The sequence below is a fragment of the Heterocephalus glaber genome, unplaced genomic scaffold (genome assembly GCF_053883595.1).
Source record: "Heterocephalus glaber isolate CG9 unplaced genomic scaffold, H.glaber_assembly_v1.0 deba00001461, whole genome shotgun sequence".
Lineage (NCBI taxonomy): Eukaryota > Metazoa > Chordata > Mammalia > Rodentia > Bathyergidae > Heterocephalus > Heterocephalus glaber.
In genome coordinates, this window is record NW_028258308.1 from 41,000,794 (window position 1) to 41,026,114 (window position 25,321).

Below are 25,321 nucleotides of genomic sequence, written 5' to 3' on the forward strand. Positions count from 1 at the left end.
CACTTGCAGACCCTGTTATTACTCTCAGAAGCCTAAAACCATTCTTATTCTTGGTCCTTTGTATGTGACCTGTAGTGTTTCATTGTCAGTGATAATTTGTAGGATCTTCTGTTGTCTCTCAGGCTTCTGAGTTTTCTTGATGATATTTTTGGGTAGGTCTTTTGTCACTTACTATGTTCTTGGTGAGTGATTTCAATCTGGAAACTGATGTTCTTCAGTTTTAGAAGTTTTTATTGAATTCTTTTATAGGTGATTTCATCTTCTATTTTATTTTTATTCTTCAGGGATTACCTTTACTAGGCTATTGGGTGACTTGTCTTGGTCCTCTGACTTTTCCCATTATTATTATTTTTTTACTTGTTTTTGTTTTCTCTTGTGAATTTGGCTTGATTTAAACCAAGACACTGAAAATGCCTAAATAGGCTTTTATAATCTCATAATCCTGAGTTTTAAAATTAATTTTCAGTAAAACTGCTCCATGCCTTGCAGCCTCCCTTGTAAATTTAGGGAATAAATTCCCTGAGCTTGTTATCTTTCCTCATCAAAATTTGTTGAACAAACAAATGCAACACATTTTCAGAAAGTTTTTCATCTAGAAGTTTAAAAACAAAGAACTTGTCTTAGTGTATATAAACGTATCATGTGTCTGAAAAAACTTTGAGATGCATTTCTGATATTAGTCTCATTTTCTGATAATGGGAAGGAGAAAAGACAGAGCTATATTCTCATTTGAAAATTGTTACTTTTCTTTGCAGTTTTTTTGCCCAGTTTTTGTAGGTTTTGGCAATCCATTTGACATTACCTGGTAGAAATAGGATATGTATTCCTTTTTCCAGAAGTACGTTTTATAACTTTTACCTTTTCATTTAGAAAGAAAGGCTTTGGTGGAACTGCAGGAATGGCATTTGTGGGAACAGTGTGTTCAAGGAGCCATGCAGGCGGGATCAATGTGGTATGTTGTTCTTAATGTTCAGCTTTGGATATCTGCATTAGGGCAGGATTTATTGACTGTATGCTTTCCCTAACCCTTAAAACAATATTTTGGATATTATGAGGGACACAGTAGAAACAAAAAATGTGTTCTTTTCATAGATACTGGATCACCTTTCCAAATTTTTATTATGCTTATAAGTATCTTTTAATGATTGAGAAAACAATCTATTCAAAAGAAGTGTTAGAATCACCTGCTTGTTTTCCCATAAACTATTTTGAATAATCAATCTGTTTGGGCTAATGTGATTGATCTATTGCTTAATGTCTGTCTCCACTATCAGTATGTGAGTCATACTGTTTTCTTACTAGACTGAGATGTTTAGAATTATTGGATGCTCAATTCATACAGGCTGTCAACATTTAGTGCATAAATTTCCTTTTGTGGAAAAAAAATCTGAGGAACGAAACGCTTCCTTTTTATTCAGAAACCTAATTACTACCTTCCTGTGTTTGGACAGTTTGGGCAAATCACTGTGGAGACCTTTGCGTCCATTGTTGCTCATGAGCTGGGTCATAACCTTGGAATGAATCACGATGATGGGAGAGATTGTGTATGTGGAGCAAAGAGCTGCATCATGAATTCAGGAGCATCGTGAGTGACTGAGTTCTTCCTTCTTACTGTGGTATTGTAGACCAGGATTTCTTAAGTTCTGAGGACTACATAAGTCTATGATGAAAAAATAGGAAAAAAGATTCCTGATTCCCTGAAATTCATCAATGACAAACCCATTCTTTAATTAAATAATTCCAGAGAGCTTTTAGAAGGAAGCATTTTTTTTAGGCCTAAATATGTAACTATACTCTTTTGTAAGCCTATAGATAGGCCAAAAGAATATAGTAGTGTGGAAAGATTTACTGCTACATTTAGTGTAGATTATATTAGATTGTATTGGACTGTATAAAAAGTTTACCCACAAACCTGTTTGAGAAAGTACATCATACTCACTTTAAGCAAAAGCAAATCTTGACATATTTCTAGTAACAACCTCTATTTTATAGAGATAAAAAGTAGGTTATGTAGAGATGGGGAGAAAAATAGTAAGCATTTATTAAACTCTTTTTTTACATATAGACACTGTTCAGGGCACTTCAAGGGTATCCACACGGTTATTGCTCAGCAATCTAATGAGATGTAAGTACCTTGTCCACTTGTGGATGTGGAAAGTGGACCACACACCTAAATTCCTGACCGAGATTTGAAATCAAGTCTGGGTGGAAACCTATGATCTGGTTTTAGCAGTCCATCACCTTAACCACTTAGCCACCTTGTCCCCTGTGATCTGATTCTAGACGGGCATTCAAAAATAATTACAATAGAGGGCCTAAGGCTGGATCTTCTCTCTGATGCAGATTCATCATAGTGTAACAAGTCTCTTTTCTAACTTAGTAGCATCACCTTGAGCAGAATGTTGAATTTATGTAGAGTAGAAGCTGAGCCTAATTGAAAATTAGATATGAGAGGCGGAAATCTAAGAACAATGAAGAACTATGCAGATGAAGATTTGGTCCTCCCCAGGGCGTCTCCCGCAGGTGTGGTCTTGTCCTGGAGCATTACAGCATCACGGGATCATTGAGATCTCCCTTGTGACCTGAGGCCAAAATGGAATTATGTCTTGGAGTGTTATAGCTGGCCTGTAGGCCGGAGAACCAGGCCTACTCAAATGATTTTTCCCTAGAATTATGTAGCATTTCTCCCAACATATCTCCCTTTCTTTTTGTTTTATGTGAAGGTGTTTTTAGGAAAAGTGAGCACACCCAACAATAACTTGACCCTATATATTGTGAGGATCTATAGTGTGTCTGACTGGCTTAGCTGTCTATAAGCATAATTTCTATTAATTGGGGCTGTAAAAGGATGAAAAATAATAAATTTATTTTTTTAAACAATGTTGACTAAAAAAAACTTAAAACTTTCGCTGGACTCAAATAGCTATTGTCTTATATAGTTATACTTTTCTACTGGATGTTCAAGACCAAGTTACAGTGAGATCTATATTAAATAAAGTCAATCTCTTGTTATCTAACAAGGTCAATTAAGTCTCCACAGGCACTGTCTTGGAACCATGCATAGAGCCTCTTAGCTCCTCTGTCAGTGTCAGCCATCAGGATATGTTATGGCCTTGCTTGACCATGTTGCTTCCTGCAAAAGCATGGGAGATGTTTTCCTCCAGGTGACATTCCTTTGGCACACTTTTTGTTGGATCTTTACTGTTTTGGTGTTCAGCAACCTCCCTGCTCAGGAGGTTGGGTGACTCACCAAAAATGTAGGATCTTGGAGATGGTTCCCTCATGTCCTGGATCTTACTGTTGTAGTTGACCTTGGAGGGCCAGGGCCAAAATATTGGCTGCCTTTTTAGCCCAGATACCTCTTCAGTTTTGGTCTCTAAACTTTGGTTGTTGAACACCCAGAAGAGAAGATCAATAACACTAGCATTGTAAGAGGAGTAGTGAACTCAACTATTATAATTTTACCTGGATATAAGCATTTTGGAATAAAATATAGTTAAACTGTTATTATTGCCAATGATAGTTGGTGTTGTGGTTGGATCCCTGAGTAGCTATCTTTTTATAGGACGTCATCTAAGGAAAATAAATCAGCATACAAGTGTGCCTATTATCATAGGTGGCTGGAGCATAAGAGAAGGGCAAATACCTGAATCAAAAGGTTATTACCATAAACAATATGTTGGAAGACCCATACAATTAGAGGGCATGAATACATTTTGAACACCAGAAAAGGAGCAGTAATAAATATCACAGTTAAATAAAACCTTATGTTCTTCACTGTAGTTTGGTACAAAAACCATCTTTCTAATAACACTCTCTTTTTTATGACACAGAAATTAAGCTTTTGAAGATGACCAATGTGGACATATTACAATAACATATTTAGAACTTAACCAATGTAAACATTTTACAATAACATATTTAGCGCTTAAACATCAATGATAACCAGTGTAATCAATTTATAACATATTTAGCGCTTAAACATCAATGATAACCAATGTAATCAATTTATAACATTTAGAATTTAAACGTCAATGATAACCAATGTAATCAATTTATAACATATTGAGACAATATTTGTTGTGGTGTGTCTCCCATAAGATTATAAAAATTACTAGGGGGTCCCTTTAGTGAATTAAGACCAGATTAATTATTTTCTGGGTGGCCACTTCTTTATTCACCAGAGGGAGTACCCACAGTCTCTATTTATTTTGACAAACAAGGAATAAGAATATATATATTTTCTTATTTTACAACTGTTTATTGCAATTTGATTATTATATGTAGGTGACAATACACATTACTTTTATAAAATAAATCTCGGTGGCACTTTGATCAATTAGCAACCTGGGAAGGAAGGCATGCCTTTAATTTAATAACATTTATCTGTAAGCCAATTTAATAATAGGTGAATATCTTTTAAGAAAAAAAAATTTTTTTTTTTAAAAGGTGAAAAGGAAAAGAGAAAAAAAAATTGAGCTCAACTGTACAAACACAGACAACAGACAAACATATAAGACAATTTATAAAATTAAAGTGCACTCAAATGTATTTGACCAAATTGAATTATAATATCCTTTTTATGATTATTAGATTTATAATCGTATGACTGGTCAAAAAGTTTGGAATAGTCAATTAACAGAGATCTCTTGAGATTAGAATCAGAAGGAATGAAAGCGCTTTTATACCTGTAAATATAAAAAGAGCATTTTGAAGTTGTCCCCCACCTTTATAAATTTTTTACCATAAATCTATAATTATCATTCCTCTGGGGGCATCATCTCAGTCCTGGACCCTGCCATGGATTTGTTGGTTGTCGCTGGTGAGGTGGGTCCCTGAGGTGCAGCTGGCTCATTGCTTTCAGCCACGGTGCTGTCACTCATTTTGTGAGATGTTGGCGGTTCCACCAGCGTGACCCACGGTCTCACGTTCCGGGAAGGCAGCCACAAGGTTTTCTCATTATCTGTTAGGACACAGGCAAAACCTCTCCCCCAAGTTATTAAGGCAGCAGGGCCATTCCACTTACCTGTTTGGACATCTTTCCAAAGGACTTGTGGTTTTTGAGTCTTAACCAAGGTCATCTTTTTTTTTAATTCATTAAGTTTATTGGTACATTTTAGGTATATAATATGATGACATTCATCTTTGGGAATTTGTACCTTTACATGATTTATCTTGGTTCTTTTTTTTTCTGTATTCCCCTACCCTCCCTTCAGCCCCTCCCCCCTTCCCTATTAGACTTTGTTTCCATTTTTTCCTTTTCTCCTATTTATTCCTTTCCCTTCCTCTACCCCTTCCACTTCCTCTTAACCCTTGGGCCTTATCTTCCTATTTCACATTGTCTATTGTACATTTTGATCCTTATTCACACTTCCAGTTTTTCACACCAGAAAAACTATTGGGTATTTACACGTGTGTCCTATTTATTTCACTTAAGAGTATGGCTTCAGTGTGCATCCATTTAGCTATAAATGACCCTAGTTTCTTATTTTTTATGGCTGAGAAGTACTCCATTTTATAAAAACACCACATCTTCTTTATCCAGTTACCAGTTGATGGGCAAGTGGGCTGTTTCCAAGTTTCAGCTATTACAAACTTCTGCTATAAACATGAGTGCACATATATCACTGTGGTATGATTCTTTTAATTCTTTTGGGAAGATACCCAGCAGGGGAATAGCTTTGTCCAATGAGACCTCTAATCCTAGTTTTTTGAGAGATGGTCATCTTTAACAAATACACGTGGAGATTCCATACGAGAATATCCATGACCCAAATGTTCACCCTCTTTCTTTCCCCTCTCAGGCTTCTGAAGCACAGATGAAGGAATAAAACTTCTACTTGACCCCTTAACTGAAGATATAAAGATAGTTTTCAGCATATGCTGGTGTAAAGGGAAGACCTAGGCAGGATTTACACTCTTTTTGAGCAACTGCTAGGGTCAGAAACAGATATGGAAGAATTAAACAGTGCTAATGCAAAACTATCCTTCATAAAAAATTATATGCTTAAGAAAAGTCTTATATTTGTAAAGAATTCCTGTAGGAAAAGCAAGTAAATTTGGCATTTGTTTTGATTGGCATTGTATTTGAAAAAGATGTGAATTCAGGGAAACAAATGAATAGTGAACAATGCGATAGGACAAGAGATTAAAGTGAAATAAAAGAGCATTCAGAGATGAGGAAGGAATGTTATGAAAGATTGCTGTAGTAAAATTTAAAGTGGTATAAGAAGCAATGAGGAATGGACCCAGACTTTGTCCATTTACCTATCAGACATTTACTGCATACTTGGAATCCTCAGTAAGTTGAAGACTTGCCTGTCAAGGAATTAGCAGCTGGTGGGGGAAGACAAACTATTACTTACAAATCACTTAATAATACAGAATGCTAGAAGGTGGTAAGGGCTATGGGAATGAAAGAGCAGGATGCAGAGAGCTGGGAGGGGTGGTGGTGGTGAAAAATACAGCAGGCCTCATTGTCTCAGCATGGTGAGGTATAATGGAAAGCTTTAAATGAGTAAGTGGTCTCCTAAGTACATAAATCCTATGTTAAAGAGACGAAAGAATAATTAAAGTATTTGGAAGAGAAGGGTGTTACTAACATTATATTTAAAACTTATTGCATGTTTTACCTTAAACATTAATGTAAGATGATCTCATATATGTATAAGGTGATTCATCATTTCCCCCAAGAGAAGAGCCAAAAAAGGGAGTTTGGGTTTTTTGGTGTTTGTGTTGCTCACTGGAATATAGTTGCTCTGGGGATATAGCAGATGTAAAAGGAGAGTTCTGTTCCTGGATCTTGGAGAAGGTAGTTGTGGTTGTAGGAGAGACAGTTCTTAGAGGAGTTGAGGTACTGCCAGTGTGAGGTGACCTGATAGAATGAACCCTAGGAAATTAGTTAACCTTATTCTCCTCCCAATTTATCTTTTGTCAGTGCCTCTTTTTGGCTACTTTTAATTGGATGCAGTCCATTTAGGCCAATCTTAAGCATGGGACTTGGGAGAAGTTTGGGATTTGGATTTGGGGGAGAAAACAAAATATCCAGCACACACAATACCTAGTACCAGTACTATTACAAGTTAGGTGTCCCTCATCTGAAAATCCAAAGTCCAAAATACTCTGAAATCCAAAACTTCTTGAGCACCAGAAAGTGTTTGATTCCATAAATCAGCCATAACCATTTTGAAAAATGAGGGGGAGAAAGCTATCTGCCAAAAATTTTAGCTATCTTGGAATCAGCTTAACAGGAAGTATTTGGGACTCGTTTAGAGAAGATCCAGCTTACTGAAAGTTGTAATGGATAAATTGAGTAAAAGGAGTGCTATTTTATGAGAATTCTAAATGTTGAAAATGTATCTATTCATCAAATTAAGTCACAAATTTAATGCACTTCCTATCAAGTTCCAAACATTCATGTATTACTCTCATTTTGGGATGCAGCAAAATAAATTCAAAATCAATTTGAGAGAATAATTTTGTGATCATAGTGAAGAAAATTTTGAGAAAGAAGGTTCCTGAGGAAGGCTGTCAGTATAAGATTATTGATATGTTTTGGGAAAGTACAGTATTCAAATGCATAATAAATGTATCAGTAAATTCATAGTAAAAACCTCATAAAATTGACATTTAAAAATTTTGTTGTGGAAAGAACATTTAATGTGAGTTCTACCCTCTTAAAGATTTTTAGTTGTATAGTACAGTATGGTTTTCTGTAGGCACAGTGTTCCACAGCAGATCTTTAGATTTATGAATATCTTCCATGACTGAAATTTTATATCTACTGATCAGCAGTTCCCTGATGTTCTCTTCCCCAGTTGCTGGCCACCACCATTTCATTCTTTGCTTCTGTGAGTTTGATTATTTTAGATACCTCTTTTGAGAATTATGCCACATACTTATCCTTTTAAGATTGGCTCAAGTTCATCCATATTGTTGTAAATGGTATGATTTTGTTTGTTTTTAAAGGGTGAATAGTATTTCATTGCATATGTACCCGTGTGTATATGTCCATCATACAATAGAATATAGAGTCTGCCAAAAAAATGTATATACACTTTAGGAAAAGAAAAACTTGTATAGGTATTTTAATGCTAAATTTGTTGAGACTTTATGAGATTAATACAAGTTCTACAATTTGGGTTCTACAATTACAAGAGGTGCTCAAAGTGGTAACCATTAGCTTCTAGACATTTATTAGTATGATGTACTGCTGCTTGGTCATTGAGATTGCTGCACATGCATTTTCAATTTCTTCTCTAAGGGTCAGAGTGTAGTAGGATTTCTGCGATATATGACATCCTCTAGGGTCCCCCAGGTGAGCGCAGAACTATCTGTTGAAATAACATCATATTATTTTTCTTTTCCTGAAGTATGCATACATTTTTTTGGGTGGACTCTGTAGTTTAATATTAATATTTTAGACAAGTTTTTCTTTTCCTGATGTATACATTTTTCGGCAGATTCTGTATATATGCCACATTATCTTTATCGCTTGTGGATGGGTATTGGGATTGTTTTCATATCTTGACTATTACGAATACTGCTACAGTAAATATGGGGGTGGAGATATCTCTTCAAGATTTGGATTTCAATTCTTTTGGGTTTATATACCAAAAAGCAAGATTGCAAGTTTATAAGGTAGTTCTTTTAATTTTGTAAATGAACATCCATGTTATTTTCCACAGTTCTACATTGTTCTACATCCCTACCAACAATTTAAGGGAATATATAAGGATTCTAATTTCTTCACATCCTCACCAATGCTCATTATCTTTTGGTTTTTGATAATAGTATTCCTTATGTGTGAGCTAATATTTCATTGTAGCTTTGATCTGCCTTTCCTCAGTGATTGGTGATGTAAAGCAGCCTTTCATATACCTAGTAGCCTTTCGTATTGTCTACTCAAGTTCTTTGCTAATTTTTTTAGTGAGCAATTATTATTATTACTATTCTTATTATGCTCTTGAGTTGTAGGAGTTTCTTACACATTTTGGATTTTAACCTATTTCCAGATATGTGGTCTGCAATTTTCCTTTATTCCCTTTTCATGCTATTGATTGTTTCCTTTGCTTTGAAGATACTTTGTTTGATGTAGCCTCTTTTGTCTCTTTGCCTTTGTTGTCTGCTCTTGTGGTGTTAGATCCATGAAGTCATTGCCAATTCAGTTTCTTAGAGTTTTTTCTTTCTTTCTAGAAGTTTTACAATTTCAGATCTTATGATCTCAATATCTTTAAAACAGTTAATTTTTGTGTATGGTTTGAGGGTCCAGTTGCATTTTTTGCTTGTGGATATGCAGTTGTCTCAGCAGCATTATATTGATTTGAGTATCTTTTTCTAATGTATTTTTGGTTCCCTTGTCAAAGATCAGTCAGTCATTTACACACACACACACACACACACACACACACACACACACATTGTATTAGCTTTCCATTGCTGTGATAAAATACTTGAGAAAATAAACTTAAAGGTGGAAAGATTTTGGTATTCTGTTCAAAGGTTTCAGGAGGTTTTAGTTCATGGTAACCAGCTGTATTGCTTTTAGGCCTGGGAGAAGGGAGAAATACAGTAGAAGAATGTTACTCAACTTCATGGAGGCCAGGAAACAGAGCAGGAGAGACAGAGTACAAGGAAGGGGGTGGGGACAAGGTACCTTCTCCCAGGGCATGACCCCAGTAACCTACATCTTTCAGTTTCTACCACCACGGCAGTTTCCACTACCTCCTGATAGTCCACTCAATTATGAACTCAGTGGATTATACCATTTATGAGGTCAATGCCCTAATGATCCAGTTTTTTCTTTGTACCGGGACTTGAACTCAGGGACTCGCACTTGCCCCAGGACATTGGTATTTTTTTCATTGTCTTTGGCTCTTAGGTTATTTTTGAGATGTCACACACTAGGCTGTTATGTCACTAAAGTGAATCTATCTATTTAGCTCTGGCTATTTTCTTTTCATTTTTTATTTTGCTATTTAATTTTTATTAGTACATATTCATGATACATCATGAATACATTCACTATAGGTAGTTGGTAATGTACATGATGCATCTTAATTCTTTTTATATCCCCTTCCCCTCCTCCTGTTCTCCCTCCATCTCTTAGTTCCTTTCCCATTTGCCAAAGTTTCACTATCATGTTCAAGCTGAGAAATGGAAATGTATATAAAATGTGCACATGCACATACATGTGCATTCATATTCTGCTTAGGAGTTTTTGATGTTTTAATGTTTATGGCTTGATATTTTTCATCCTTTGTGAAAAATTCTAAGTAATTATATCTTCACATATTGCCTCTTCACATATTTGCCTCTGTACATAATGCTTTGGTGTATTTCTTCTATGATTCTTTTTTTTTTGGTACCAGGGATTGAACTTGGGTCCTTGTGCTTGCGAGGCAGGCAACGGAACCACTGAGCTAAATTCCTGGCCCTCTTCTATGATTCTAATAACCTGTGTTTAAGATTTCACTGTGTCTCCTTTGACTTTTATCCTTAGTTACGTATTGCCGATCATTTTCTGTTTCTTTCTAGGTAATTTCTTCTGACTTCTTTCAGTTCATTGATCATATATCTTATTTAGTCTGCTGTTAAACCTATCCATTGAATTCTTAATTTTACTTACTGTAGTTCATTTGTCTAATTTCTGATCAAATCTTATACATTAGTTTTGTGGATTTTATTTTTTTGCCAAAATTTTCAAGATTGTCATTTTTCTTTCTAAGCAAACAAGCATAAATCTTTTACGGTTATTGTATGATGATCTTAATGTCAGAAGACTTCATTGGGCTAAAGCTGCTCTTTTTTCTATTTTTTCTTATAGTATCTTTTGTCTTCATATTATGTTTTGATAGTGTGTATGTCATTGTATTTAAAGAATGTTTTTGTAGGAATAATTTCCAAAGGAAGGTGACATTACCTTTAATTTGGACAGTATTAAATCCTTTTTTTGAGTGCAAATTTCATACCCTCCCTATCATACAGTTTAATAAATATTAATTTCATGTTCCTTATTAGATCCTTCTTAGATACAAGTGATAGAGATGTTTGATTTTCTTCCCAATAACTCAGTCTAAATCAGCCAGTTCTGTTTGATGAAATGAAGGATCTAACTTTGTGATATGATTTTATTATTTATGATACTTCAGGGGGCCCAGTAGAATTTTTCCTCAAGCGCCACTCTTGGATTCCCGAGAGTGTGAAGTGCTCTTCCTGGGAGGTACCTTTCTAGAGAAATGGCTTTCTTCACACTGCCCCTAAGTACCACCATCAGAAAGCCTTTCATAGTCAGGTGTGCTTTTCTCACCTCCCATTGCACTTCCTCATTCCAGGTTGTCAGGGTCAGGATAGTAGTGGTGGAAATATGTTCTAGTTATTCCCAGATTACTCACAGAAGTAATGAATAATAATATAAGTAATGCGTTCTCTATTGTGGTTTTAAAAATCATTTCCTGGTAGATGATTTCTGTCATTGTCAATCTCCTTTTGAAGGAGGTTTGGAAAGCTAACCTACATGTGAGAAAAGAGGAAGAGTTGTTTTAAATCATGCAGTTTGTAGAGTCTAGAGGTGATAAGTAGAAAGTAAGAGTACTGAAGTTGCTTGTCAGTCACATGTCAGGAGAAAGACCCTTCTTTTTACTGCAGGTGCCAGCCAGGGGTGCTGGTGGAACAATATCTTTACTGCTGCCTTCAAAGCCTTGCAAAGCATTGCAGAAGTCCAATATCAGGAAATATTTGCTCATATCTCCATCTGCTGAAGAGAACCAGAAGTGCTTATGTTTTCTAATTTTTGGTACTATTGTATATATATATAGATTGTTTTGGTGGGTTGTTCTAGGATCAAACATTTAAGGCATTGTTGATGAGAAAATTATTTTAACTAAGTAACATGCTCATTTCAGAAGTTACTGTTCAAAAGTAGTAGATTTGGTGCAGGTTATAATCAAGGACTTAAGTGTAGGAATATATATATACACCTACACAACTCCTGTGGTTATTGTCTAATTAATGCATTTTTATAGGGAACATTATTGCGTATGTACTGTGTGGCAGGCACTATACTTACCAAGGTCAGCAATAGGAAATGAATGTTTACAAGCCCCTGTTCGGGAACCTCATTGTTTATCAAATGGTGATTATATACCATGTGTTCAACACTTTTACTCGATGTCTAATAGTCTCAGATTTCTATTGCCCCTTATAAACTTGACCTAGTCTATCTTCCCCATATTAGTTAAAAGTAACTCCTTCCTTCTACTGTCTCAGCACATCCTTGGGGTCAGCCTTCTCTCTTTTTTTCCTTCTGCATAATGGCTATTCCTGTAAATCATAAGTAATTAACCACTTCTTCCTGCTTCCACTGTTATTTCTGATTCATCATGATGAGTAGATTTCCCTAAGAGCTGTCTTGCAATCTTCATGCTTAACATAGTAATCCTACTGAAATGTGTCTCCTCTTCCATACTTTCCATTGTTTACCCACCCTACCCCGGTGTCCCCAATTCACTCACAGTAAAAAGAGACATTTTTATAGTCCTCTGTTCTTCCCTTTGCTGAATGTATCTCTCTTTACTCAGTCCCTTACTGGCTCACTCTGCTGCAAGCTCTCTGGCTTTCTTATTGTTCAACACACGTGCCACATGGGCTTCTACTTTAAGTTCTTTGCACCTCTCATTCCTTCTCTCTGTAATATTCTTTTCCTATATATTATTGAAAGCTCTTTATAGAAAAAGATAGCAGAGACTGACTAGCCTGTCAAGGAAGTTAGCAGAAAAATGAAGACTTCAGAATTGTGGCTGGAGGTGAATCTGAAGAAGGCCAGGCCTCAAGATAAAAATGCAGTGGCCAGGCCCACATGCTTCCCTGGGAGATAAACAATAACTTAAGATTATATAATTAGCACTACCTGGTCCAGTAAGTCCAAATAGGCATCAGATGCCGTAGTGGGTGACCAGACCATCTGGACCTATCCCTCCCCCAAAATGCCTTTGTTCTTTCCATGTACCCTTGTTATGTGACTTGTTTCCCTATTGGCTCAATATTAGCTAAGCAGCTATACTTGTTATTCTGTAGGTCGATTGTAGTTTGACCCATGTTGTGACTTTGCTGTATAAATTACCCCTGACAAGGTGCCTTGGTGGCCACCCCATTCAGGACCCCTTCTGGAAATTCAGGAGCTGTTCCTCTCTCCTTATTTCCAATAAAACGCTCCTAATTTCTCCCTTTGGTTTGTGACTTTATTTCATGATGTTGTAGGACTGTGAACTTGGCACATTTGACATCTAACATGTGGGAGTTATATTTTTCCTCTATCACATATATTCAGTTTTGATTAAAAATGTCACAGACTTAAGTGCCTCCCCGATTGCTTTTTTTTTTTTTTTTTGGTATCAGGAATCGAACTCGGACCCGATTGCTTTTTAAAATCATCACTCCTTCCCTGAACAGCCCATTGCCCTCGCTCCCTCCCTTGTTCCCCATAGCACTCCTCACTTTCTCATATTCTCATTTTCTTGTTTAGAGTCTGCTTCTCTCCCTAGAATGTAGCCTTCACAGGGGAGGGGTTTTTGGCTTTATGTTCACAGTTATATCCCTTGGATCAATAGGCGTGCCTTGTATAAACAGATGATGAACACATATGTTTGGAATGAACAGATGATTGATAGTACACAAAAAGACTTCTCTTCACAATATTCTTTTCTTTCTTCACAATATTCTTAAGTGTGGCAAGAAAAAGATTACAGAAAACAAGCCTCTCTGTTATTGTCATAAGCCTTGTGCTAGATCTTTTTTTCCATGAATCAAAATTTGCCTTTGCATGTTCTTTCACAGTGAGTCAATTGTTCATGTTTCTCTCTTTTTCTGCCAATGTATTAAAAATCTTTCAACATCTCATATCCAAAGACATGTCAAACAGTAGTTGGCAGTATCAAAATGTTTTAGGCAGATTGCTAATTCCAAGAGCCAGAAGCCAGAACAATTTACTTCCCTGGAAACTTGTTGGGAAAGAAGAGTGTATCATGTCTATTCAGGGCAAAATATCTTGCAAAAACGAATTGTTTCTTAGAGTTCTTTGGGTGTACAAAAGAGCAGCCAGAGATAGAGGTGGCTGCCTCAATGACTGTACTGCAGCATAATTTTCACTCCTTGGCGCCATCGCTCAACTGAAGGAAAAGAGATTCTTCCAGGTGTCACGTCCGGGAATGTGTGTAGCAGTTATACTTTGATCAAGCAGGAACTGTAACCTTACATTAATAAAGAATTAGAAATATAAACTTAGAAGGAAGAACAAAATCACTTTATTTGAAAGAAGGAAGAGAAATGGGAGAGAGGCAGCTACCTTGCAGGAGTTTTAAGGCAGGGAGTCTATAGCTGGTATCCTCGAGATGTTGTTCTCAGTCCCTTTTATTATGCAGCAACAAGGAGCCCCCCCAAAATTTGTTATAATTTGGTTGACTATTTCAGGCCTTCAGACCCCTGATATGACCGTAGACACTCTCCATTGCCCGTGGGCAGTTTCTTGCGTAAGCCCATTTGGCCTTCCTTTGTTCTGCCAAGGTGCTATCTCTAAGATTTATGGTGGGCCTCACATACAAGGGCTAGCTAGCAATTAGTAAAGGGATACGTGTACTTTCTAGTGCAGTAACATGGTGAGAGAGTGTGTATTGTACGCTATTTCATACACACACCAATTAAATTTTTCATTAATTGATACTTAGGTTGTTTCCATGTCTTGGCTATTGTGAATAATGCTGAACATGGGTGTGTAGATATCTTTGTGGAGCACTGATTTTGTTTCCTTTGTGTATGTGTCTGGAAGAGAGATTGCTGAGTCATATGCTAGTTTTGTTTTTAATTTCTCTAGGAATCTCATAATGATTTCCATAATAGGTGCACCAATCTACATTCCCACCAGCAGGGGACAAGGGTTTCCTTTTCTTCACACCCTTCCCCACACTTACCTTAGGTTTTGTTTAAAACCCATCCTAACAGTATAAGGTGAGATCTCATTGTGGTTTTGGTTTGCATTTCCCTGATGATTAGTGATACTGAGCATTGTTTCATATACCTGTTGGTCATTTGTTCATCTTTGTTTGAGACATGTATATTCAAGTCCTTTGCTCTTATTTTGAACCCAGGGGCTTGTGCATGCTGGAAAAGCATTCTACCACTAAGCCATATCCTCAGCCCTTTCATTTTTATTTTTATTTTTTTTTGAGACAAGGTCTCTCAGAGTTGCTCCTGTTGAAGTTGAAGTGGTTGTCCTCCTGCCTCAGCCTACCAAGTAGCTGGGATTATGGGCATGTCCCAATGTGCTCAGCTCCTTTGCTCATTTTTAAATTGTATTCTCTGTTTTTCTGCTATTGAATTTTGTGAGTTTACAAGTTTTTGATACTAGCCTCTTACCGTATATGGTTTGCTAATATTATCTCCCAGTCTGTAGGCTGCCTTTGCATTTTGCTATTTCCTTTGCTGTGCAGAAGCTTTTTGGTACTATAGCTGTAGTAGTCAAAACAATATGGTACTGGCTTAAAAACAGACACATAGATAAGTGGAACAGAAAAGAGAGCTCAAAAATAAACCCAAACATGCACAGTGAACTAATTTTCAACAAGGGCATCAAGGGGGCACAATGGAGAAAATATTGTCTCTTCAGTAAAAGGTGCTGGGGAAACTAAATTGCCACATGCAAAAGAATGAAACTGGACCCATATTTTTCACAGTTCTCACACGCACAAAATCAACTCAAAATGGATAACAGATGTAAGACATGAAACCATGAAACTCCTACAAGAAAACATTGAGGGTAAAGCTCCTTGATATCAGCCTTAGCATTTATTTTGTTCTTCTTTTCCTTATTAAAATTAACACATTGACTATATAAATTAATGGGTTTCACTGTGACATTTTTTTTTTTAATATTGTACCAAATGCTCAAGCCACAAAAGAAGAAATAAATAAAAGAGAATACCCTTCAAACTTTTTTCCCCTTGTAGTATTGGGAATTGAACCCAGGGCTTTTGTACCAAGCTACATCCCCAGCCTTTTTAGTTTTGAGACCAGCTCTCACTGAATTGTCTAGGTAGGACTGGAACTTGGAATCCTGCTGGCTCAGACTCAAGAGTGCTGGAAGAGTATACTGCCACACCCAGCCCTCTGATGAAAGTTTAATGTGATTTGGGTTTTCCAAAACAAGGGCATACAGGTGTGTGTGCATCTTAATGGCCATGATGCATCTGTACTGGAATTGCCCATACATGTTTTCTGTAGCTCCCAATGAATGATAGTGGGGGTGGGGAACATAAGAATGTTATCCTGCAGAGTGGGAAAAGATTAGGAACAAGTTATAGCTAGTTTTTAATATTTGTCCCTTTATTATGTTAGATAAATAAAATTTAATTCTGTGTAGAACTAGATAATTTTTGTGGTTTCTTCCTGAAAATTACAATTTTGTGTTTCAGTGTAAGTGATATGTTTGGAAGATATTTTCATGGAGGTACAATATAATGTAACCAAAATTGTGAACCATTATATAGTAGCTTTAATGTTCTATATTAGGAATAGTTATTCTAATTTCCATCAACTTTTGTTAGCTTATTTTTGAGCATTTGCAGTATTTAATTCTTTTTGGTTAAAGACATGACTTAAGCATTTAAAAATGAACAGTCATTATGATGTAAGATCTTTTTTTTTAATATTTATTATAGAGGTTCCAGAAACTTCAGCAGTTGTAGTGCAGAGGATTTTGAAAAGTTAACTTTAAATAAAGGAGGAAATTGCCTCCTTAATATTCCAAAGCCCGATGAAGCCTATAGTGCGCCCTCCTGTGGTAATAAATTGGTGGACCCTGGAGAAGAATGTGACTGTGGAACTCCAAAGGTCAGTTTAATTTTTGATTTTTGCTTTGTAAAATTATTGTGAGATTTAGAAAAAAAAATTACTGGTTTTGTGCAACTCTGGCATAGGAGCTAAAATAATCTGTAGTGGCAAAATGAGAATTATTTTGTCTGTGTGACTGTGTTTCTGGAATTAGTCATTTCCTTCTGCTCAGAATATAACTGAAGTCAAGGAATGAACCACATATGCTCTCTCTTCTGTTTTCTTTTTTCCCCGTCTTCTACCATTTTTGTTACGGTTATTAACTTATTTATTTATTTTAAAAAATGAATTAATTTTTCACTTGGCTCTTTATTTGTAAGCATTAAATATTTTGGCAAATGCCACTGCAGAAGTATTTATGCAGTTGCACTCATTTGAAAAATAAATCAAGGCTGGCCCATCCTTTGGGGTTCTTCAGTATAAAAATTCTTACTACTCAAAATGTTGTTCTCCCTTTATTAATCTCTAGTTTACCTACTCACCACTGACTTTATCAGACCTCTTACTGACACTGCCCTAAACCCATGCACATCTCTCGTCCTCTCAGAATGGCCTCCTGAAGTTCGCTCTCCTAGGCATTATGTTTGGAAATGTGTTTAACTGCATGTAAATCCTACTGTACTCTCAGTCTTTTCCAGAAGGGCATCTTCTTCCTTACCTGACCACACCTAGCCTTCACTAGATGCCTTTACTTTAAAGAAGGGCAGTATGTATGTGTCTTGCTGAAGCGGTGTTGGCCTGTTATTACACAATTGATGCATGTCAGGGAATTCTGCTAAATATTTTAGAGTGTAATTCCTATGATAACCCAAGTGATTGGTATTTTTAATATTTTCATTTTCAAATGACAATACCTCTTAGTAGTGTATTACTCACCTCTTCTTGTTCCCCCATTTTCCTCAGGCAAGCATTGATTGTCTTTTATTAGTATTCATTTCCTAGAATTTTATATAGAAGGAAAACCTTTTTTTTTGGTTTGCTTCTTTTATTATGTATTTTGATTTTGAGATTCATCCATGCAGTTGTAGTTATGCCAATAGTTCTTTCTCTTACTGTTGTTTATTGTTGAGTACTATGGATATGCTGAAGTTTATGTATTTGTCTCTTGGTGGGTATTTGAGCTGTTTTTAGTTTTGAGCTATTACAAATAAAGCTCTTTGTGTACAGTCTTTATGTGGACATAGGTTTTCACTTCTCTTAGGTGAATAATTTGGTGTGGAGTGACTTGATCGTATGATAGTTGTATGAGAAACTTTCAAATTACAGCAATACCTCAGTTGTCGAACTCAGTTCATTCTAAATTTGTGTTTGAACACAGAAAAGTTCAAGAACTGAATATATTTTTCCCATAAGAAATAATGGAAAACCAAATAATGGGTTCTGAGGCCTAGAAATTACACTTACAAATTCATTTTTCCAGGACTTTAACAAATTTTACAATGATTTCTTTGACTTTATCACTTTACTGCTGGTATTGCTAACTTTCTTTGAAGCTATGGTTACGATATTTTACACAAATAAAGTGCAAAAAAAAAAAAATAAGCACAATGAGGAATGTTTTACAAACTAACACAAGCACTGTGTGTTGTCTGGGCAAGAGCAGTGCTTAGACTGAGGTGTCACCCCTTTGTGTCAGCAGCAAGCCGCGAAGCGGGACCTACTCACTACCCATACACATTTTTTCAAGTCGGATATTCAATTTGACTAGAGCAAAGTTAAGAACACCGAGCAGGTATTTTTTCAAACTCCGATCTTGAGTAGTGGAAAGTTTGAGCTTGGAGCCATTTGACAACCAAGATATCACTGTCTTTTCCAAAGTGCTTATGCCATTTTCATTTCCACTGTCCATGTGTGAGAGGCCCAGTTCTTTCATATCCTCACTGGTACTTCACATGCAGTCTTTTTCATTTTAACCATTCTGCTAGATGGGAAGTAATGCCTCATTAAGGTATTGATTTGCATTTTCCTAAGGCCCGAGTATGCTGAGCATGTTTTCATGTGTTCATTTGCTATCTGTGTATATTGTGATGTGTCTGTTTGACTCCTTTCTCTGTTTTTCAAATTGGGTTTTAAATGATTTTTGAGATTACTTTGTATATTCCAGGAATAAGCACTTTGTCAGATATTTTATTTTGTAAGTATTTTCTCCACATGGTAGCTTGCCTTTAACTTAAGAGTATCGTCTAAAGAGTTAGAGTATTTCCATTTTGACGAAATCCATTTTATCATTTTGTGCTTTTATGGATTGTGCTTTTGTTGTTATATTTAAAAACTACCTACTCTAAAGTTACAAAGTTTTCTTTTAGAAGTTTCATAGTTTTAACTTTTACATTTTGGTCCATTGATCCATTTTTGACTTCCTGTTTTTGATATGTTGCAAGGTAGTATAGATTGTAAGTCATTTATTTTAAAATTTTTATTGTGAGATGGAAATGTTAATCACCCTTATTTGATTAGTATACATTGAATTTGTGTTGAAAATCACACTGTATCCAATAAATATATATATAATTATTATGTTAATAAGAAAACATAAAATTAAAAACACTTTAAAAATGAAATAATTATATGCTGACAGAAACTTACACAGTACAGTCCCATGTACTCTTGTTCAAGTTTTTTCCCAATTGTGTCAAGCTACAGCACAATATAAAAACCAGATTATTAATATTGCTGTATTAACCCAGGGGAGATGGTATTTGTGCAGGTGGGATATTGGAGACAAAGTGGAATCATTATGGCCTGAAGTGTGGTAAGAGAAGCCATATGTAGCTTAATGATAGAGTTATGTGCTTTAGCATGCACAGGGCTGGGATAGATCCCCAGCACTACCTCCCTAGGTAGACACTAGGATGAAAAACCACCCAACAGAAAAACTGGATTCTGAACATGAAGAGAAATGCTTTCATGAATGCTTAATTGTTTGTGATCATTAAATATACTGCTATGGACTGAATATTTATGTATCCCCAAAATTCATGGCTGAGAAGATAACTAAGGTAAATAAGAACAGAAGGTGGGACTGTGAACTGACAGGATTGGTGTCTTTAATAGGAGGGACACTAGGTACCTTACACCGTGAGAAGGTAGCCTTCTACAGGCCAGGAAGAGAGATCTTACCAGAATCCAAATTTGGGAGAACCTTGTTCTTGGACTTCAGCCTCCACAACTGTGAGAAAATAAATTTTTGTCATGTAGACCATCCAGTCTGTGGTATTTTATTATGGTGGACTGAGGCACATGCTCTGATTCCAGTCTCTTGAAATATGTTGAGACCTAAATACTTGTAACTAATAAATCCTTAAGTTCAGTTATTGATGGTAAAGAGTAATTGTGATAGCCAAGTTAGAATAAAGCAGATTTTAGGTATAAGAAAAGAGTTTGATTAATGTATATTAATGTCACATTCACAGTCATTTTCTGTTTGCAGGAATGTGAATTGGACCCTTGCTGTGAAGGAAGTACTTGTAAGCTTAAATCATTTGCTGAGTGTGCATATGGCGACTGTTGTAAAGACTGCCAAGTAAGAATTCTTCCTTATTTAGGAACAAAAAAGTAGAAAAAGAAAAATGTATATATCAAAATTTGTTTCCTGAAAACGCTAAGAAAAGACTATTTTCACTATATGATTATAGGAACAAATTTTATGGCACTTATTTGCAATTTCAAAGCATATTCTTTTATGATAAATGGTCTATTCACTTTTTCCCAAGTTGAAACAATTTTTTAAAGAATTTAAAGTAATTTATGATTGTTAAAAATAATTCAACAATGCCAAAGTATAGAAAACGAAAGACTATCATTTTATACTCATCAAGTAGCCAGTGTTGATAATTTGCTAGTCACTTTTTTTCATACAAATATAAGGGTACAAGTGTATGATTCTTTGTAAATGGATACAGATACAGTACGAATATTTTCATTACTTATTCTCTTCCGTAAGATTCAGACTTTTCTCGAGTCTTGTAGTTCTACATGGTTATATAATTACTATTCCTTTGGGTGGCTGTACCATAATGTATCTAGCTAACTGCTAGTGGACATTTAGTTTGTTTCCAGTTATTGCTTATAAGAGAAATCATTGAGTAAGAATATGCATATTCAAATTTTTGGTACACATTTTGTAAATCTTCTGCAAACGTACCAGTCTATACTTCTGTCAAATATTTTTCTTTATGCTAATGTTGGTTAGTAGCAAGTCCTGTAATTCTAGTTAGTACAATAGTGTAAAATGTTCTTGCATTTTTATTCAATTTGCATTTCTTTTGGTTACCAATGAAGTTACAGTTTTTCATTTTCTATGTTTATGAATTGCTTATTATTGGCCTTTGTTCATTTTTATATGCCTTATTTAATTTTTTGTTGTTGGCAAAACCCTTTATTGTTATAAAAATGCTGTGGTCTCAAATTTGTGAAATTTGTAGAAATTGTCCATATATTCCTATTTAATTTGAATTTTTTTGCCCTAGTTCCTTCCAGGAGGTTCTTTATGCCGAGGAAAAACTAATGAATGTGATGTTCCAGAGTATTGCAATGGTTCTTCTCAGTTCTGCCAGCCAGATGTTTTTATTCAGAATGGATATCCTTGCCAGAATAACAAGGCATATTGTTACAATGGCATGTGCCAGTACTATGATGCTCAATGTCAAGTCATCTTTGGTTCAAGTAAGATATTTATAATTGACTGCTTTGATTTCATTTTCCTTAAACTTTTAAAGAAGGGAAATACAACATTACTGATAACAAGTTCTTATTTCTATTTTCTTATAATATCTTCCTTCTTTTTCTAGTGGCAATCGTTATGAATTTTAATAAGACCCAAATTTAATTAATTGTTTTTACTTTTGCTTTCTATAATTATCTCTGTCTTTGTGTGTAAAATACACAGAGCATTGTTTGCTAGGGTTTTTTTGTTTTTTTTTTTAATGGTGCTGGGGATCAAATCCAGGACCTTGTGCATGCTAGGCCAGTGATGTATCACTGAACTACACCCTAGCCCTCATTTTCTAGTTTTAATAATATGAAGTTGTATACTTGGGTTTGCTATTTGCATCATTCCTTCAGAATGTTCTTGAGGTCCATGTATTTTAATCATTTTTATCATAGTATTTAGGGTATTCCATTAGCTAAATGGACCATGGCTTAACCATTTTCCTACTGATGCATAGTTAGAATCTGTTTTTATTTTTTCATGTTTTTTTCTTTAAAAGTTTTTATTTTTTTCAGAGGTACACCAGAGATTTAAAAAACTGAATTATTCTATAAGGTTTATTATGAAAATTAAAGCCTGTTTCTACCCATCATCTTCATCCTTTGAGGTAACAACTTTTACCTTTTGTAGCTGAGTTTCTGTGACTTTCTCCAGGTCCTTAGATAATCTCTTCATTTGGTAATGGTGCTTTTTTATTTTTATGAAAGAGGAGATTTCATTTTTGGTCTTCCTTCAACCCTTGACAACTCCCATTATACCTATGTTCATTTCCCATTCTCCATCCTTCTAATATGGATTAATTTTAGTTTTAGCTAAGCAGTGTTGTCTGTTTATTGTATAGTAGCCATGTTCACACTGTTCACAATGGAAGTATGTAGTAAGTTACAATTGCTTTTCTACCTTTTGTTTTTTTCTAGAATTTGTGCCTCTCTCTCTTTCTCTCTCTTTCTCTCTTTCTCTCTTTCTCTCCCCCTCTCTCCCTCTCCCTCTCTCCCCTTCTCCCCCTCTTAGCACTAATTGAACTGCAAATTGTTTTGCCTTGGGGTAGTTAGAGGCTTCAGTTTCTACTAATTACACTGTGTCTGAAGAAGTCTAAATATTTCCTGTTTCTCTTCAGTTTTAGCCAGTGGTGCACTACACTAGTCAGGGTTCTCCAGAGAAGCAGAATCAATATCTGTGTGTACACACACACACACACACGCACGCGCGCACACACACTCACAGTATGAATTGGTTCATGCAATTGTGGAGGCTAAGTACCAGTACTGCAGAGTGAGTTGGCAAGCTTGAGGCCAAAGAGAAGCAATGGTTTAGTTTGAATCTGAATCTGAATCTGAACCTGAATTCCTTAGAACCATTAAGGCTAATTGTGTAGTTCCATTGGGAAGGCTGGCAGGTTCATGTGCCAGGAGGAGCTGGTGTTTCAGTTTAATTTCAGTGTCAGGAAGAGTGCTGACGTCTTAGTCTGCAGAAGAATTTCTTCCTACTGGAAGGAGGTTAGCTTTTTTCTTCTTTAGGCTTAAAACTGATTGAATGAGGCCTGCACATTAGGACAATCTGCTTTACTTATTCTACTGAATTAAATCCAAAATTGCCCTGACAGATATACGATCAGTGGATCTATTATTACATGATAAAGGGACAAGAGGGGAGACAAAGATGCATTTTATCATGATTATATTCCTGACAAAATAAAAATGTACTAATGTAATGTCACTCCCCATTTCTGTAATGGCTTATATGGTCATGCCTCTCATTTACTTTGGTCCTTTCTGTATTCTTTTACCTTCACTAAGTACCTCAGCTGGTCATGATTCTTGACCTAAAAGGGTGACCAGACCTTCCATTTCTAAAGGATCTGGGCCATTAGTAGCTTGCATTTGTTGTTGAAGTTTTCATTGACCTTAATGGCAGAATGTGGTAATTATGAGTTGCCATAAGGGATGTCTTAGTCACTTTCTCATTCCTGGGACTTAATACTTGACACAGCAAGTTAAAGGAAGAGAGGTTTATTTTGGCTTATGTTTCACTCCAAGGTCAATGGTTCCAAAGGAGAAACAGCATGACAGAGGGGCCATGGTGAATGAAAAGCTGCTAACCTTATGGCAGCCAGAATCTGAGAGGGAGAAGGGTGGATCAGGGGAGGAAAATATGCCCTTTCAGGTCCCATCCCCAGTGATCTGGCTCTTCTATCCAGGCCCCAGCTCCTAACAGCACATTTAGTTATTAACTTGTTAATGGACTAACCCAATGAGTACAGTGCCCACATGATCTTATCACTTCCAAAAAGCCCCAGCTGTGATTGGATGAGGGTTCAGGGAGACATCTAGATATAAACTGTAACTGTACTCCTGATGTGCTCTTCTTTATCTCCATTGTCGAGCAGTGGTCCAGTTTTGCTTTGGTAGTCAGATTAGGCATCCCAGCCAGCACAGTAATTGCCTTCTTTGCCTATTGATTCAGAAGCATGAGTCCAGTGTGGCTGTGTGACTGGCTTAACTTCAATTCAATGCAATCATTGTTGTGGCTTCTGGTGGTGAATTCTTCTCTTTCAAACTAAAACCTCTAAGCTAGCAGAATGTAGAGTCATGGGAATAGGAAACACAGTTTTTCTGGTGGGTCACTAGGAGTAACGATGAGAGATGCCACTCTCACTTCCACCCCTTGCTGACTTTACCCTGAATCCTCATTATGTGAAAATCAGCATCATTTGTTGGAAGAGATTCAGAGAATATGTAGCCTTCTGGGGAACCTTGTCCCAGCCCTTCAAGGTATAACCATCTAGCTGGTGCTGTAACTGAGTCTGCCAAAGGCATTTCCAGTGGTCCAACAAGGCAGCTGTTTCAGGATAGTGAGGAGCATGGTGAGAACCGTGCATTCCATGCACGTAGGCCCATTGCCACTCTTCATTTGCTGTGGAGTGAGTTCTTTGATCAGAAGCAAGGGTGTGTGGAAGAACACGTGGTGAATTAGGAATTCCAAAGGACCAGATAGTTTTGGCAGAAGCATTGTATGTAGGGACAGCAAATCTGTAACCAGAGTAATACAGTAATCTCTGTTGCTCATTCCCTTTTTTTCCCCTTCTGCTTAACTGCTTCCCCTGCATGGTGTGTTCATCCATTAAACATTTTAGTATTGTTGGCTTCATTGTCTCTTTCTAGGATAGGCTTGGGAATTTTTTGGAGGGTTGGTTTGATGGTCCTGAATTTCTTAAGGTCCTCTTTGTCATGGAAATACCTTATTTCTCTATCATTGTTGAAAGATACTTTGGAAGTATATACCAGTCTGGGTTGGAAGGTATTTTCTTTCAGGGCCTGAAATACTTCACTCCAAGCTCTCCTGGACTTTAAGGTTTGTGTTGAGAAATCTACTGTAATTCCAATGGGTTTACCTTTATAAGTGGTTTATTGCTTTTCTCTAACAGTTTTTAACCTGTTTATGCCAAATATTGAATTTTTCGTATTTTTGTATAAAATTCATATATGTTACCAAAAAGACTGAAGGAACAAGAATTTGAAGAGAACACATTTCATTACGTTCCACTATTATGGACATTCCAAAAATGGATCACTAGGCATTAAAAGGTTAAGATTTTCTTATTGTTTTGGACTTCTGGGATTTTTGACTGTAATGTTTCCTGGAGAAGTTCCTTTCTGATCATGGTTATTTGGGATTCTGTATGCCTCACGTATTCTGTGTGAGATTTTCCCTGTATTTGGAAAGTTTTCT

The 25,321-nt window shown here is 36.2% G+C and overlaps 1 protein-coding gene across 3 annotated transcripts in view; it reads left to right on the forward strand.

Moving 5' to 3' along the window:
• Adam9 (ADAM metallopeptidase domain 9) overlaps positions 1–25,321 on the forward strand; it is a 125,900-nt gene that overhangs the window by 40,163 nt on the left and 60,416 nt on the right. For all 3 annotated transcript variants that reach the window (XR_002386350.2, XM_004855321.4, XM_004855322.4), the window contains exons 10-14: positions 871–952; positions 1,452–1,585; positions 16,710–16,881; positions 20,312–20,404; positions 21,351–21,546. Coding sequence is in view for 2 of the 3 variants with exons in the window: in XM_004855321.4 (XP_004855378.1) it covers positions 871–952; positions 1,452–1,585; positions 16,710–16,881; positions 20,312–20,404; positions 21,351–21,546 (677 nt within the window). In the remaining variant the exon portion in view is untranslated. The remainder of the gene's footprint in view (positions 1–870; positions 953–1,451; positions 1,586–16,709; positions 16,882–20,311; positions 20,405–21,350; positions 21,547–25,321) is intronic.